General features: G+C 36.8%; 2 protein-coding genes across 2 annotated transcripts; one reads left to right on the top strand and one right to left on the bottom strand.

The window, feature by feature from the left end:
- Positions 1-3,566: 3,566 nt before the first annotated feature.
- Positions 3,567-5,372, bottom strand: LOC145755809 (SCAN domain-containing protein 3-like). Its single transcript, XM_082572053.1, has one exon. The coding sequence runs from the start codon at positions 5,370-5,372 to the stop codon at positions 3,567-3,569; it is 1,806 nt and encodes a 601-aa protein (XP_082428179.1).
- A 1,154-nt stretch (positions 5,373-6,526) lies between these two features.
- LOC145755808 (general transcription factor II-I repeat domain-containing protein 2B-like) lies at positions 6,527-8,332 on the top strand. Its single transcript, XM_082572051.1, has one exon. The coding sequence runs from the start codon at positions 6,527-6,529 to the stop codon at positions 8,330-8,332; it is 1,806 nt and encodes a 601-aa protein (XP_082428177.1).
- Positions 8,333-16,536: the final 8,204 nt, after the last annotated feature.

Below are 16,536 nucleotides of genomic sequence, written 5' to 3'. Positions count from 1 at the left end.
CTTTGCCTTAGCTGAAACCTTTCCCGTTGTTGTTTAGGCATTCTAGTAACAATGTTTTGTCACCCTTGGAAAAGTTTTTTCCTTTTTTTTTGTTTATTTGCTGGTTCATATTTCGATTTTTGTTTGTTTGTTGTCAAATTGATTTCCAAAAAACTGAATTTGACGACAAAATTTGGTTACCAAGCAAGCCCGCCGTTTTGCTTGAACAATCTCATTGTTTACGTCAATTTGTTTGTTCGTCACAAGCGCGTCATAAAGAAATTACATAAATATTTTGATTGTTGATATTTTAAAAAAAGGAAATCAAATCATTGGCAAAACGACGGCAGTAAAAAAAACATACTAAATTTTGCTCTTATTTAGCATTTAATACATTAAAGGAAATATTTGTTACCGAATTAACTTTAAAGGGCCTGCGACATGCTAAATTAATTTTTTTTAATTGAGAAATATTGAAAAAAAAATTTTGATGACGTATTATAACTAAAAATTGACGGTGAACCAAGCATTGCACTAAATCCTACAAGAGCCATTGTGACGTGTCTGCGGGCCCCTGACTACAAATTGAATTGTTTAGTAACGGCGTGAAAAATAATATTTTTTAGTATTTACTGTCTAAAAATGGTAAGACGCTGCGTTTTTCCAGCCTGTGCAAGTAAAGGAAGCACAGGCATAAGTCTGCACCTATTTCCTAAAAACGAGGCAACAAACTCAAGATGGGTACGCTTCGTTTTAATCCGAAGACCGTACTATATAAACCATCAAAAAACGATGTTATTTAAGACCTACATTTTGTTAAAAGTTATTTTTAGGGTCCTTTCGGTTGGAAAATAGGGGCTGGTCATAGTAATTCAGGAACTAAACTTATAGAAACTGCTGTTCCTACTGTATATCCTGAATTGCTAGGTCCAGCCTCCAAAAAGCCCTGCATAAGAAGGGCCTGCAAAAAAAGATAAAGACGCAGGGTAATTTATTCACCATTACACATACGATACAAATAACTAAAAACATAAAATAGCTCATATCAACAGGTAATAGTAGAGTTTCTTAATTCTGAAATCGATAAAGAAAATAAAATAGAACATAAAGTAACTGAACTGGAAGAAACTGAAATGGAACAAGATATGTTAAGTCAAAAGGTAAAATTACACATTTGTCACAAATTAAATGTTATAAAACAAACCTTAATAACTTATGAGATTAAAAAAAAACAAAGTCAACGCAAACAAGCTGCAAAAAAGGAAAGCATCTTTTAAAATTTATCCTACACACACTGTTTAATAACATTTAACAGGTTCACAATGTTTTCCTTAATCGTGTACCATCTCAACACAATGCAACCTTTTGAATGCTCCACCAAATTAAAAATTATCAAATGTGGCATATCCATTTTCAAGTCAATCTACAAGTGATACCGTAGATAATAAAATCAGCGTTAATGACAGTCAAGATCTTTTTTCAACTTCCTCTGAGCAGAGTAGCCAGCAGCAAGATCAAAATAAACTGCAAAATGATATAAAACATAAATTGAGACAAAATACCACTATGTTTTTTTTTAGAGATAGTGACAAAGTAAGTGATGACGATAAGCAGTATCCAGTGAGCAATCATCAGCTATTAAAACTGTTTAAAAAATGTTCATGTTGTTCAACATTGCTTAGTACAACAAATATAATCCAAACTGTTATTGGAGCTCTCATTGTTGTAAAAATACAATAGCATGGAAGAGCCAAGCATTTACAGAAAGGGTTCCTGTTGTAAACTTTCTGATTTCATCAGGAATACCTTTTTTCTGCCTCCAACCCAACAAAAATTTTAAGGTTTTTCAAGTTTAAGAATGTACAAAGCATTTGCTACAGGTTTTTCTACTATTTAAATTGTGTCATGATGATTAATTACAGCGGCCACAATAACAAATCAATTTGTACCGAAGGACATTTTTACGTCACCAAGAACAATATTTGCAACCTGCTATATGTAGAGTTTGGACGCATGAACAAAATAGCCTGTTTGATGTGCTTCGCTCATATGAGGAACCACGAATTTTAGGTGGAGATGTTAGGTCAGATAGTCCAGGCCACAGTGCAAAATTTGGGACCTACACAACAATGGATTTGGCCCTAAAAAAATAATTGTTATTATTTAGATTGTTCAGGTATAAATTATGCCAAAATTATGTGTCCAAAAATTTATATTATTTTACAATTTTTTTAACAGAAAAACGAGGTGCAATATTTGGGACCTACACAACAATGGATTTGGCCCTAAAAATAATTGTTATTTAGATTGTACAGGTATAAATTATGCAAAAATTATGTGTCCAAAAATTTATATTATTTTACAATTTTTTTTACAGAAAAACGAGGTTGGAAGTTCTAATAATACGGAACTAGAAGGTTTAAAACGCTTAATGCAAAGGCTTCAATTAAAAAATATTGGTATTGAATCCATTGTTACTGACAGACATATTGCCATTGCAAAATGGATATCGGAAAATTTAAATTGCCATCATTTTTTTGACATTTGGCATGTTGCATAAAAAAAATATGCTGGGAAATTGTCTGGGTGTAATTTGATTAAAGAATGGATACAAAGCGTTATTAGCCATGTATACTGACTGGTCAGTTGTTTCAAGTCCATATAAAAATGAGGAACAAATTATTGCCAAGTTCACAAGCATTTTAAATCACATTCACAATAATCACAATGGCAACTATGAGCATATTGCTTGTAGCCATCCCTCACTATCAGAGAAGACTAAAAAAAGGAAAAAATGGTTTATACCTGGTGAATATATTATGTTTTGCCATTAATTAAACTAAAAAAGGTTATAAGGACAGTGATAAGCTAGAGGAAATTTTAACTCAAAAAAAATTATTACATGATATTAAAAAGCTTTCTCCAACTTAACAAACGGCAAAAATTGAAGCATTTAATTCAGTTATTAATTAATTTGCCCCAAAGATGACAGCTCATAGTTATGAAGGGATGCATTGTAGGTAAGTTAAACGCAAAACTAATAAAACATTACTTTTACTGTTTAATGTATAAAACTTGTATTGCAGAACTTTGCTTGCAGCTTTGCATTATAATGAAAATGCACACAGAGTGCAGGCTGTAAATAGAAATGGTGTTTTTTAACACAAGGTGACTTTTCCAAGGGCAAAATCAGGAGGGTTTGTTATTCAAAAGATACTGAAAAAATCAACTTATAGTAAATAACAAAATATAATCATGTTTTAAAATTGGCAAAATTTATTAAGAGTATTCTAAAACATGCTGTTTGTCTAGAGCAGTGGTTCTCAACCTTTTTAGCCCATGGACTATTTCCAAGCTGACCTAAATATACGCGGACTCAAGCCATAAGTATAAAAATAAGGTAGTTCTATAGCTTTCTACCGAAAAAAGGAAGCGCTGTTTATTTCTAAATAGGCAGTGTATTTCACAAAATAGGGGCATTAAATACGGTATTAACGAAAAAAAGAACGCACTTTTTTACAAAATGGGGGAATTAAATACAGTATTGACGAAAAAAAGCAAGAACTGTTTTTCGCTCAGCACACAACTTAATGAGAGCCTTGTCCTTGAACTCGCATTGCAAGTTTATCGAATTCCGGTGTTATGGTTGCCAATGCACATCTGATGTCATCTTCCAGTTGAAGTCTATTGCGATATTTCGTCTTGATCATCGTCAGTGTTGAAAAGCCAGATTCACATAAGTAAGTCGTTGGAAAGGGCAAAAGAGCCGTTGCAGCTTGCTTGCAGAGCTCGAAAAGACTAGGCTCCATTGACTGCACATTTGCCCAAAATTGAGTTAAAGACAGTTTTTTAAATTCGTCTTTCCACATCTGTCGACTTTGCAATTCAAGCAACTGTTCTGCAATGCAGTCCATATCTGAATGAACTTCTAGCGCTGACACCTGAAAAGGATTTCGAACCCAATTAAAGATTTTGCAATGATCGTTAGAAGGAATGTATCGATCCAATTCAGAAACAAATGTGTTAAGGTGCTCAAGAAAGATGGGAAGAATGACGTCCAAATTAATATCTTTCTCTTCCACAAATAAGTTCAATGCTGGAAAAGCGGCTAACCTTCGACTTATCATTCGATGCATCCACAGCTTTATTTTACCTTTAAATGCTTCAATACTTTCCAAAACATCAAAAAATAGTTTTTCTCTTCCTTGCATAGAACGATTCAGTTGGTTCACATGGCTGAAAAAATCAGACAAGAATAGCAACTTCGCAATCCATTCATCGTTACGAAAGCGATTAGCAAGTTCATGATTTTGCTCTTTTAAAAAAGTGTGGGTTTCATCTTTAAGGGTAGCCACTCTCTCAAGCACTTTACCTCGTGACAACCAACGAATATTTGAATGGAACAGAAGCCCACTATGTTCCGCTTCCATTTCGGCACACAAAGCACGAAACAAACGAGTGTTCAAAGGACGAGATTTAATGTAATTTACCACAGATACAACCTCTTTAAAAACTATGGCAAGATCTTCTTGTATTTCTTTTGTTGCAAGATTCTCTCTGTGAAGAAGACAATGAACAACTGAAATGTTATTGTTTTTCTTTTTCACAAAACTCATAAAGCCTTTCTTACTTCCCATCATGGCTGGAGCACCATCAGCACAAACAGACACGCAATTAGACCACTCCAGCTCGTGTTCTTCAAAGAAAAAATCAACTTTCTTGAATATTTCTTCTCCTGTGGTTTTTTTAGCAAGTGGACGGCAAAACAAAAACTGCTCCACGAAATCAGTTGTGTCAAAATATCGCACAAACACCATAAGCTGTGCATCACTCACGATATCTGTTGTCTCATCCAGTTGCAAACTAAATCCCCCACAACGTTTTACGGCAGCAAGTGTTTGTTGCAGAACATTTGTTGAGAGTTCTTCAATACGCCGCTTGATGGTGTCGTTTGACAAAGGAACCATTGTCAACTTGTTAGCAACAGCATCACCGCACATTATCCTGGCCATTTCGACAGATGCTGGTTTAATCAAATTTTCTCCAGCTGCGTGAGGCGCTTTTGCACGTGCGATTTTCCATGCAACTGCAAAAGAAGCACGCACTGCATGACTGTGAGAATATACTATTCCTCCCCAAGCAGTTGGGCGATCGATGCGACTTCGCTTCACCTGATGCTCTTTTTCTTTAAATACTTCAAGAGTTTTGTTAACAAAATTCCCATGGTTTGACTCTAGGTGCCGACGAAGTTTTGCTTCCTTTAAAGAGCTGTGAGCTAAGACTGTTAAGCACATCACACACTGCGGCCTTACTTCGCCATTTACCTCAATCGAAGTAAATCCAAGCTTCAAGTATTCATCATTATATGCAAACTCTTGCTTTCTTTTAGTCATTTTTAAGTAACTACGGTAATTATATGCTGCCTTATCAACACAGACTGATAAAAAGAACGAATTAAAACTCTTTAATATGACATCACAAAGATACCTTAATGAACGGTAGGTAAGGTTTTGTAGAGGTCAAGCAACTCGAGCTTTTTAGCTGTTGTCCTTATCTTGTATTGATTTCTTAATTTTGCAATAGATCTGCAACACTGCTTTAACTGAAACTGCTCTAAAGTCCTATGACTAATGTTCTAAATTAATTTGTTTAATTCACCATTGTTGATACAGTGCAACTCTCGTAATTATATGCTGATTAATCAACACAAGGTAATACGGAGAACGCCCTAAATGTCTTTATTATGACATCACAAAGATAAAGGAAGATTTTAAAACACGGTATATAAAAAAAGTGAATACAGTAGTTTCGGTTACAATGCATCCACGTCGGGCCAGCCGATTTTGGCTGCAAAAAGCGGCAGGTGTAATAACAAACTTTCCTAAACTGCACCTAAAAATCGGATTCGGTATCTTTAATTTGTCACGATTGCCGTTTATTTGCACATAGTCAAAAACAATTTTCTTATCAAAACAGTATGGACCGGGTGTATTAAGCGGCAGCTGGAACGTATTAACCGTTTTTTGTAATGGCAAATATATCGGATAATTCCGTCCCAAGCAATTTGGATGTATCGGTAATAAGCGGCTGACTGTATTAACCGAGAATATCGTAAGTGAATTCTACTGTATTCCGCGTTTTATTTTTAAAACAGTATGAACTAATTACTGATAATGGCTGAATTATAATTCCCTAAGCAACAATGCTCGCGGACTCATCCAGGCCCTTCGGCGGACTCGGGGTTGAGAAACACCGGTCTAGAGCAAGGGTGGGCAACCTACGGCCCGCGGGCCACATACGGCCCGCCAGCTGATTAAGTCCGGCCCTCTAAATCCTAACAAATTTGACTTAAAGCTTTTAATAAACTTGTACATAAAATTATTAATTAAGTCAGGCATAACGTACTTTAGTAAACATACGAAACAATTATAGTATTTCCTTTATTGCGTTAACAAGAAACCTTTGTTTCTTTGTACATTGCGCAATACATACATTAAAGCAAGCGCATAAATTAAATGTTGTCATAAAACAAATTTTGCTTTTAAAAATGTCTGCTGATGGTAGAAAAAGAAAGATAGACGCAGAATGCAGAGTTTTCCAAGAAAACTGGACTGCTAAGTATTTATTTACTAAAATCGGAGGTAAAGCTGTATGTTTAGCTTGTGGAGAGCAGAGCGCCGTGTTTAAGGACTACAATTTAAGTCGGCATTACGAGACGAAACACGCAGAAAAATACAAAAACTTGACTGATACCGAAAGGGCACGAACATCTGAAGCTTTGTTGGCTGGGCTTCAGAGGCAACAATGTTGTTTTAAAAAGCTACATACATCCAGAGCTGCAGCAACCAAGACTAGCTTCGTGATATCCTACAAAATTGCTAAAAACAGTAAGCCATTCTTGGAGGGAGAGTTTGTCAAAGAGTGTATGGTGGAGTCCGTGGCACTTATATGCCCTGAAAAAGAAGAAGAATTTCTGCAGGTCCCGCTCTCCCGCCGAACCGTAACAAGAAGGATTGAGGACATTGCTGAAAATCTAATGCTTCAGCTGCAACATAAAGTGGCAGGTTTTGATTTTTTTTCCTTGGCTTTGGACGAAAGCTGTGACGTTCGCGACACAGCACAGTTACTTGTATTTGTCCGCGGGATAACATCGGACTTTAAGATAACGGTGGAGCTGGCAGCAATGCGCTCAATGAAAGGGACAACAACAGGACGCGATTTGTTTATTGAAGTAAATGAATGCATGAATACGCTGGGACTAAAGTGGGACAGATTAGCAGGTGTAACAACGGATGGTTGTCCAAATCTTACCGGAAAAAATGTTGGGCTTTTAAAACGAATGCAAGATAAAGTGAACGAAAATGACGCGGATCAGAAATTAATATTTTTGCATTGTATTATACATCAACACGTGTTGTGCAAATCAGTGCTAAAAATTAACCACGTTATCGATGTTGTTACTAAAATGGTAAACTTCATCAGAGCACGAGCATTAAATCACAGACAGTTTGTCTCACTTTTGGAGGAGCATGAGACTGAGCAGTGTGATATCGGCTACCACACAGCCATCAGATGGCTTAGCCTAGGAAAAGTGCTAAAAAGAGTTTGGGAACTTAAAGCAGAAATTCGAGAGTTTTGTGATAAAAAAGGTAAACACATTCCCGAGCTCTTAGATAAAGAATGGATGGCAGATTTTGCATTTTCTGTTGATGTCACTGCAATGATGAATGAACTAAACACCAAACTGCAACACAAGGACCTTTTTGTTCATGAAATGCACAGCCTGGTAAAAGCTTTTATGAGAAAAATGATGTTTCTTTCAAGCCAATTGGAGAGTAACAATCTTATTCACATAAAAACTCTAAAGGAAATCGCACCATCAGCTAATCATCTTCACAGGTACTCATGCATGTTAGGGGCGTTGCATGATGAGTTTTCAAGGCGATTTGAAGACATTAGAAAAATCGAAAATAAAATGCACATGATTTCCTCTCCCTTCGCATGTAATGTGGACGATGCTCCTGGTGATGTTCAGCTGGAACTCATCGACCTGCAGTCTGATGAAGTACTGAAAAAAAACTTTAAGTCAGGATCTCTTCTGGAATTTTACTCTTCTCTCAAGGAGGATAACTTTCCAAATATAAGAAGACATGCTCAGAAAATGTTGGTTCTCTTTGGCTCTACCTACATTTGTGAACAAACATTTTCAACGATGAAATTTACGAAATCCAGATATAGATCTTCTCTTACTGATGATCATCTGTCAGCTGTGCTTCGCATCTCCACTTCTGAAATTAAGCCTGACTTTGACACACTTGTTAAGGCCCAACAAAGACTAGATTTTTCCCATTAAACGAGGGAAAATATTTTTAGAAACGCAAAAAATGCTGGTGTAAACGTTCGCATTTTGTTTTTTTATTGTTTTTGGAAATTTGATTTAATAAATAAAATTTTGTGTAAGACAACCTTAGTTTTTTTATTACGTAACTATAATATTTATATTAACTAGCTTGGCAAAACAATGTTATTTACTGTTTAATATTAGGCAAAATTAGCTGAGCCTTTTGGTACGGCCCGCCAAAAATTTTTTGTCTTTAATGTGGCCCTACGGAAAAAATAATTGCCCACCCCTGGTCTAGAGTCTAGACTATGTTACCGATCTTCAGGATACCGCTGCCTCTCATTGCTTCTGGCAGAAAAAATGAACCTCGGCACACGTGTATGTTGTACCCCCAAGAAAAGCCTCCACTTTTGTCCAAAAATTGCATAAGACCAGATATGGGGATGGCAATTTCCCAAAAAATTACCCGATTTAACAACTAATAAGTCTAACTTTCCAAAGTTAAAAAATGTTCCATGCATTACTTTTAATAACTGTTTTATTAAAAAAAAATAAAAATTTAGTTCAAAACAGGTAAAACGAATCCTTTGTATTGTGTGCTAGGAAACTTATTTTTTATTTTGGTAACAGCACAAGATGGTAATGGAACCCGAATACTTTTTCCCACGTATCCCCAATGCCATCTTACCAGCTATCTGTATGCAAGATGCCTATACTTCCTGAAATAATAGAAAATGGGAAAGTCAGCAAAAAAAGTTAATGTTACATCTAGCCAAAGGTGGGCACCAAATCGTTAATGCGTTAAACGTTAAATAACGAAGTTAATTTTTTTGTTAAAAGTTAACTTTTAAGTTAATTTTAAAAATCGTTATCGGACCTGTTAACTTTCGTTAAATTGTACTTCCGTTAAATTAAGCCCGTTAACTCAATATTTTACAAGTAAATCCATGGTAATATAAGGAATATATATGTTTAAAATCGCCGTTTATCGGGTTTAATCGTCGCAATTTTTAAACGATGTAAGTAATTACTATCCGGCCACTATGCCAGTTTTAAAAACTTCTTCTAAACCATTTTCGTCTAGTTAAAACATCGATTAAGAAAAAAACTATTTTTTTTAAATTTTTTTTTATAAAAAAGGTAATTTCTTTGTTTGTTTTAATTAAATTTTAACGTTAACGTTTAACGATAACTTCCGTTACACTTGGTTTAATTTACCGAAAAAACGTTAGCGAAGTTACTGTTATGTGTAACGAATAACCATTTAACGAAGTTGCTTTTTCGTTTAACTGTGCCCACCTATGCATCTAGCTTATTCTGCTTTATAACTAATTAAAATAACAACATTTTATCACAACTATTACTGATATTTTTTTACCAAAAATCTTAATTTAAATATACTTACTTGTACTGGCTACTCTTTATTACACCGACATCATATTGCTGTTTATAACCAAACAAAGCGGTCTGTCTGTAACACCCATAGATTTAAACAAACCGCTTCAAATCCAGGGGGCTCAATGATGCAAGGATCTTTTGGTCCAATGTTTAATTTAGAAATTTCTTTACAGCATACCGATTGGTATACTGAGTCCATAGGAAGGCAGTTTCCACACAAACACCTGTAAAAATATGTTTTGTTACTTAAATATTCAATGCGTAGGTGTATACTATTTATTTTGACTCAAATATAAACTGCAACATTTTTTTTAAATTTATCCAGCTACATTGATCATAATTTAGCAATTCTGCTATTTGTTTTAATACAGGCTGTGCGCAGGGTAGAATAAAAAACATGAAAAATAATTATGTACTAGTAGACTAGGCTGATTAAGCTTAATACAATTTTAGTTACAACCATTTAAAAAGATTAATTTTTTGTTTAATTAAACAAGTGATAACTAACATGTTTAAATCCAGCTTACGAAGCATCATCTTTAAGGCGATTTTGTCCATTTTGCTCAAATTCATGAACCACAGAAACAGGGGTGCTCATTTTTAAAATTTGGGAATTGCTATATTCCGGCTCAAACATGTAGCCTGTAGAAAATAGTTGGTCAACATCAGCCTCAAAACCCTTAGAGCTACTACAACTATCAAACTTTGACATAATTTACCGTCGTTAAATACTTTTAGACTTTCTTGAGAAACAAATAGTTTATTCGGCGAAAAGAAAAATGTGCACGAGGCCCGCAAACGCGTCATAGTTATTTTCACACGGTTTTGCGGGATTTTTGCAATGTCAATTTTCATAATTACAGAACTCTACTATTAGATTATTTAAAAATGTAAAACTTATTTTTAAAAATTGAGAAAAAATCTGTTAACATTGTAAGACTAAAATATATTACTTTAACTAAAAATACAAAAAACATGTCGCAGGCCCTTTAACGACAAAGAATGAAATCGCACAAAGGTTTTTGTTATTTCATTTCTTTAGTAACTTCGGGGATGTTTCTTGAATCTGCATTACAATTACAAAAAAATTAAGTTAAAAACTTAGTTGTTCACAAACATTAATAAAGAAAAATTAGTTACAACCAAGAGTCCACCTACCTTTTTTAACTTCATGCTAGTGCAAATGCCTAACAAAATGTGTCTTTCTTGTAAACAACGAAGTGCATTTATAACAAAAATAGTGACTTCTGCTTCATTTTTACTTGCTAGTGTAGCACACATTTTTCGGCATCGCAATCTTCGACCTGTAAAAATAAAGAATATTGAACATTTAATAAAAAAAGCAAAAGTTTTAGCCAATATAAAAAAATCTCTCGCTTTATGTAGCAGTCAAAATTTAATTTAAGACTGAGTAGAAATAGCTGGTCAAACTATTAGTTCCTTTTCAAAAGATGGCTTTTAAAAAAGTTAAATCTGACCAATGATCGTATATACCCATACACGAGCCGCCTACAGCCCCATACACGAGCCGCCTACAAAGTGTGCTAGGAAGATTTTGCATATTTTTACACTCCCGCAAAATCTTTCATCAACTCCAGTGAACCTTTTGGGAATAAAATACAGTGGATGAATGATAAGGTTTTAGTTTTTTTAATAAAAACACCGATGTTTTTTTTTAAGCTAACTTAGATATTACTAGTATGATTTATTAACAAAATACTTTACCGATACAGTTATAAGTTTTTTGTTTCAAAAATATGTTTTTATTATACACAATAACACTTCAAATAATTAAAAGCTATAGGTGTTATTATTTGCATTATAATAGATTTGTAAACTCTTGTATGGAAAAATTGGAATCCCAAAATGTAAGAAGTATTGTAGAAAGAAATTGCAAAATTTAAATAAAGTTTTAGCTCATTTTACTTAAAAGTAACATTAACATAGCATATGTTCACTATTTATGTAACATCTTTGTTGCAATTTCTTTAACTTTTAGAAAAATGTTGTCAACTTTTCTTTTTCTATTACGTCAGGCATTTCCGGTAATAACATTTTTTTTATCAAAGGTGAGTTCTTACCATAACTTCATTTACAAAGAGTTACAATTTTCTAAAAAGTCGTTTAATTTCTACTTTATCAATTTTAGCGTTGTTTTGCCGAACGCAATTAATAATAGCTTAGTTGCGCGGGCGTTGCCCTAATTCTAAAAACGGTGGCCAGACATTTAAATCCCTTTTACATTTTCGACATACTCGGGAGTTATACGGTTACGAAAAAGTTAAAAATTTTTGTCTTTATTCTTCGGGTTTTCTAAATCTTTTGAAACTGATCTTTGACTAAAGTTATGTATCAAGCACATAGGTAATGGTGAATATTTTATACCAAATCCCGAGCCTTGTATACGTCATAAACATATGCATACAAGAACATGTGATGCCAGTATTGACGGGGTGTCAGTCAGCCATATTATATGATGACGTCATTCTCTTCTTTCTTTTTTTCTCTTCTTTTGTCGCTTCTCTCCCTTTTTAGCACATCCCAGGGTTTAGGTATGCCCTTGGCTTGGCTGACTTCTATATTTCTTCTCCCTCTTTTGTCGCGCCAACTTGGCTTTCTTTATAAGTGTCAGTCAATATCTCTTGTTTTATTTTTTGTTTATTAATTGTAACCAAATTAACATCTGAACAATGGTATTGACGGGGTGTCAGTCAGCCATATTATATGATGACGTCATTCTCTTCTTTCTTTTTTTCTCTTCTTTTGTCGCTTCTCTCCCTTTTTAGCACATCCCAGGGTTTAGGTATGCCCTTGGCTTGGCTGACTTCTATATTTCTTCTCCCTCTTTTGTCGCGCCAACTTGGCTTTCTTTATAAGTGTCAGTCAATATCTCTTGTTTTATTTTTTGTTTATTAATTGTAACCAAATTAACATCTGAACAATGAACATACATAGATACATTACACAATTTATTATTATACTGTAAAACAGTAAGTATTTTTGATCACTTCTTCTGTATGGAGGTGGTTGGTCCATTGGGATTTTCAGGGATGACCCACTCCTCGAACTTGTGTAAATCGATATCCTCTAAAAAACAGAGACACTGCGCGTCACTGTTTGGGTGATGAGGGCAACCTGGCTCGACTGGCTTCTCTATTTCTTGCTCGGTGTTTGTCGGGCCGGGTTCGGTTTTGTTTTTTTTTGTTAGAAATTCTATTAGCTCCTCCTCGCTTTTCATCATCTTCAAATACTGGTCGTTTTCTTTTTGGCGACCTTGATTGCTCCTCTTCTTCGCTATCACTTGCTATGTCATCTTTTTTTTATGCCTTTATTAAAGGCCATGATGTAATCGGCCACTTCGGTAAGGCAAGAAGCTAGTGGCTCTTCCTTTTCTAGTGTGCCTTCCACCTTCTCCGCAAGTTTGCATACTATCTCGTCTGAGATGTGCGTGGATAGCTTTAGTTTTTTAGCGGGGATTTTTAAAGTGGCCCCTGCGCTCCACTCGGCTTCCGTGAATTGACGCTTGATGGGATTCAAGTCGCCCATTCCGGCAAGCCGCTTTATTGGTTCCTTTACATTGGTCGTTATAAACGCGCATGTTGCCGCGTTATCCTGGCGGTCGCCATGGACTTTAGCAGACCAATTGTTGTGGAACATGAACTTCACAGCTGACGTCAATTTGTCGTTGTTAAAAAATGAAGCACCGGCGTCGTCGATCTTCATCATTTCGTGCTTCAACCGAAGCAACATTTGCCCGACGCCGGCGCTATCATTCGTCAGTGTGCTGACATATTCGGTCGGGAATAACTATGCACCCAGCATTGTCTTTCCCTTCCCGGCTGCTCCGTGCAGCATAAAATGCTGCGAGAGTCTGATGCCGTCCTCGTTTGGGTCGCGAATCTCTAACGCGGCCCCCACGAGTCCGACTTTCAAATCGAAATTTGAAAGCCGGTAGCCATTGCTCTTGATGTTGCGAGCATTTCCGATGATTTGATTTACCATCTCCGCCCCCGTTTCAGCTGTCCACGGTGTTGTTTGGTTAGGCATGTTGTTGAAAGCCCTGCCCATTTTGGACTTCTCCTTTCCCCAGGTCATCATCCCATAGGCCCTCTTGACGAAGGTCTCGGGGAAGGTGAAGTCCTCTCTGAACAGGGCTTGCTTGAACGAGTTTACGGATGGTTTGGAGTCGAACTCCTTGGCTACTTTTTTGACTGTTTGCTCGTAGCCTCGGATCCCCTTTCCCTTGGTGTTGTTAGCCATTTCCTTTTTGAGGATGTCAGGCATGGCCTCTGGATTGGTCTTGTACATGTACTTAATCCATGCCGTGAGTACTTTCACTGGACCAACCCAGGTTGTGGCCATGCCAAGTGACGTGAGGGTGTCGACTACTGTTTTTTTTTCCAGGTTGCCGGTGTGAGCCCCTCGGCTTTCTTCCGCCATAGCAGTCCATGGTGGTGACTGCCCACACCGGCAACCCCTCCATCCTGCGGTCGACGACTATCATTGATGTCGGTGTCTGATAGACTCCTTCCGAGCCATTGGTTGTGGTGAAACACCACTTGCGGGCTCGGAAGGAGTTCTCTGCTGCCACATTCGCCTCATAGGCTAAGAAGTTCGCTTCTTGTGATGGACTTCTTGAATTCATTTTCAACCTTCGTGTTTTCGTTGCTGTTCTTCCAAAAATTATTGATAATATTATCGATTGCTGAGGCTTTTATATTGTGTGATTCCATTTCCCTTTTTCTAAACGAACTAATTTAGAATCTAATCTCATTGGTTAATAAACACGCGCCTTTTTTCTTTTTTTGTGATTGGTTTATTGTTTAACGCTAACGAACTAAAACGAAACGACTTGGCGCCACAAAATAATAATGAAATATAAGACGCGCCAAGTCAGTCAAAAATTCACGATGTTGAGCAAATTCTAGCTCTAATGTTGTTATGTATGGTATGCTCATTATATTGTCGGACTTGCTTCCGACGGCCGTGTACTTGGCATGCATCAGGTCTTTTTTGATTGTATCGCTGTACACATGCATTTGTGTCAGCATTCCTTTACATATTGGTTCTGTTAGTTCTGTTACATCCCACCAAGGTGATGTTTCCATTGAGTCAATTGTTACATTGCCCGTCCACCCCGTTGCAGCATCATTTATTCCGGTAGTATGGGTATCTTTTTGTAGTAATTTTAGTTTGATGTCATTGAAATCGTCGCCTATTTCGTATCTTTTTATACTTGAATTTGTTATTAGCGGCTCTTCATCACATGCTGTGACCCAGTGTGTTGTATGGGTCTGGTGTCCTATATCAAAGGACCTTTTGTATAGCATGAAATCAGTATCCCATGCTACATCTAGGAAGATTCTTGGCTTTATAGCCCCATCGGCTGTGATTTTGTTCATCGCTGTTATTGGCCATAGTGTTAAGTGCCAGTTCTTTATCCTGTACATGTCATATCCGGCTAGGTCTGCTTTTACTGAATTTGTTGATCCTGTCACCGAATGACGCATTTGACCTCCTGGTGTGTAAAATCGCCAACGGTTTCCAGTATGGCTGTCACTGTTATTGTTGCCAATCTCCATTTGCCGTGTTTGGACGGGGCTGCTAACTATGCAGTTTTTTGTTGTTTCTGGGATAGTTTGTCCATTGTCAGTGGTTCCATGGCTCCACCATGGGGGCCTTATTGTTTCGGCGTCGGTTCCTGTTCTGTTCCCTTCGAATATCATTATTCCTTTGCGTATTCCATACACTATCATATTATTGTACATTCTAGGGGCTCTTATTTGCCTTGTCCATTGATCTTTTCATTTTGTTGTTTGGGAATGCTTTCCAGTCTGGTATTAATAATTGTTTTAATCCGTTGCTATCCAACCCCACAGTGGCTGCGTCTCTTTCAAAACGTTCTTTCTTGTGTTTATTGTCTTCTTGGCTGGCCAAGAAAGGCCCGCTCCTTCTTTTGTAGCTGCCGGAGCAAGTAGGCGTTTTGCCCGAAAGAAAGCACTAGTACAAGTGCTAGCAACGCCAGGGATATTATTTGCACGATGAATAAATTTCTCGTCTGCACTGTTAATTAAAGTAAGTTCCTTGTAATTAAAGTAAGTTCCTTGACCCAGTCGATTATATTCACTGTCGTGTTCTCTGCAAGCTGCATCTAACTCCGAATTTGATTCACCTTGTCGGTTGAATGGTCCACAATGCGGGTATCCTGGAATGGTCCACCCTCCTAACTCTCCAGTAACTTTATGCCGCTTATTCGGTGGTGGCATCTTATATATGATCATTTTTTGTTTACCGGCCTGGCTTCACTAATTTCCCCGTAGAATTTATGCTCGCCAAGCCGGTCGTTTCGCCCACGTCTGACTCTACTATAGTACATACCTAAACCCTAGTATGTACTATGGTAGAGTCAGTGTTGTGTGTCAGTGACGTCACAGAGCGGCGCTACGCGCCGCACTAAAGTTCGACTAGCTCTGTGACGTGAACCATTAAAATCTTTTCGGTCTAATTGGACTATGAACCATTAAAATCTTTTCGGTCTAATTGGTTTACTGTCGATTACTTCTTTGGAAGCAAGACGGAGGATGTAGCACATATCCTGAGCAACCTCAGGATTGTGCGATGAATTTATACATACAGTAAATGCACCTGGAATTGGACTCGCCCAACACGGTCATACTAAAAACAACCGGCGACGACCGGGAGGTAGAAGATATCTACTACGCTTAAATAATGACTATTTTATTATTATTTATCGACCAAGGGTCAAAACAGCTTAGAAGCAACCGAAATTGGCCGTCAGCGACCGGGAAGTAAAAGAT

This window comes from Corella eumyota, chromosome 6, assembly GCF_963082875.1.
Source record: "Corella eumyota chromosome 6, kaCorEumy4.1, whole genome shotgun sequence".
Classification (NCBI taxonomy): domain Eukaryota; kingdom Metazoa; phylum Chordata; class Ascidiacea; order Phlebobranchia; family Corellidae; genus Corella; species Corella eumyota.
This window is presented reverse-complemented; position numbering and strand designations above follow the sequence as displayed.

Bases quoted from the DNA above. Each gene is read 5' to 3' on its own strand.
- LOC145755809 (XM_082572053.1), bottom strand. From the start codon at position 5,372: ATGACTAAAAGAAAGCAAGAGTTTGCATATAATGATGAATACTTGAAG.
- LOC145755808 (XM_082572051.1), top strand. From the start codon at position 6,527: ATGTCTGCTGATGGTAGAAAAAGAAAGATAGACGCAGAATGCAGAGTT.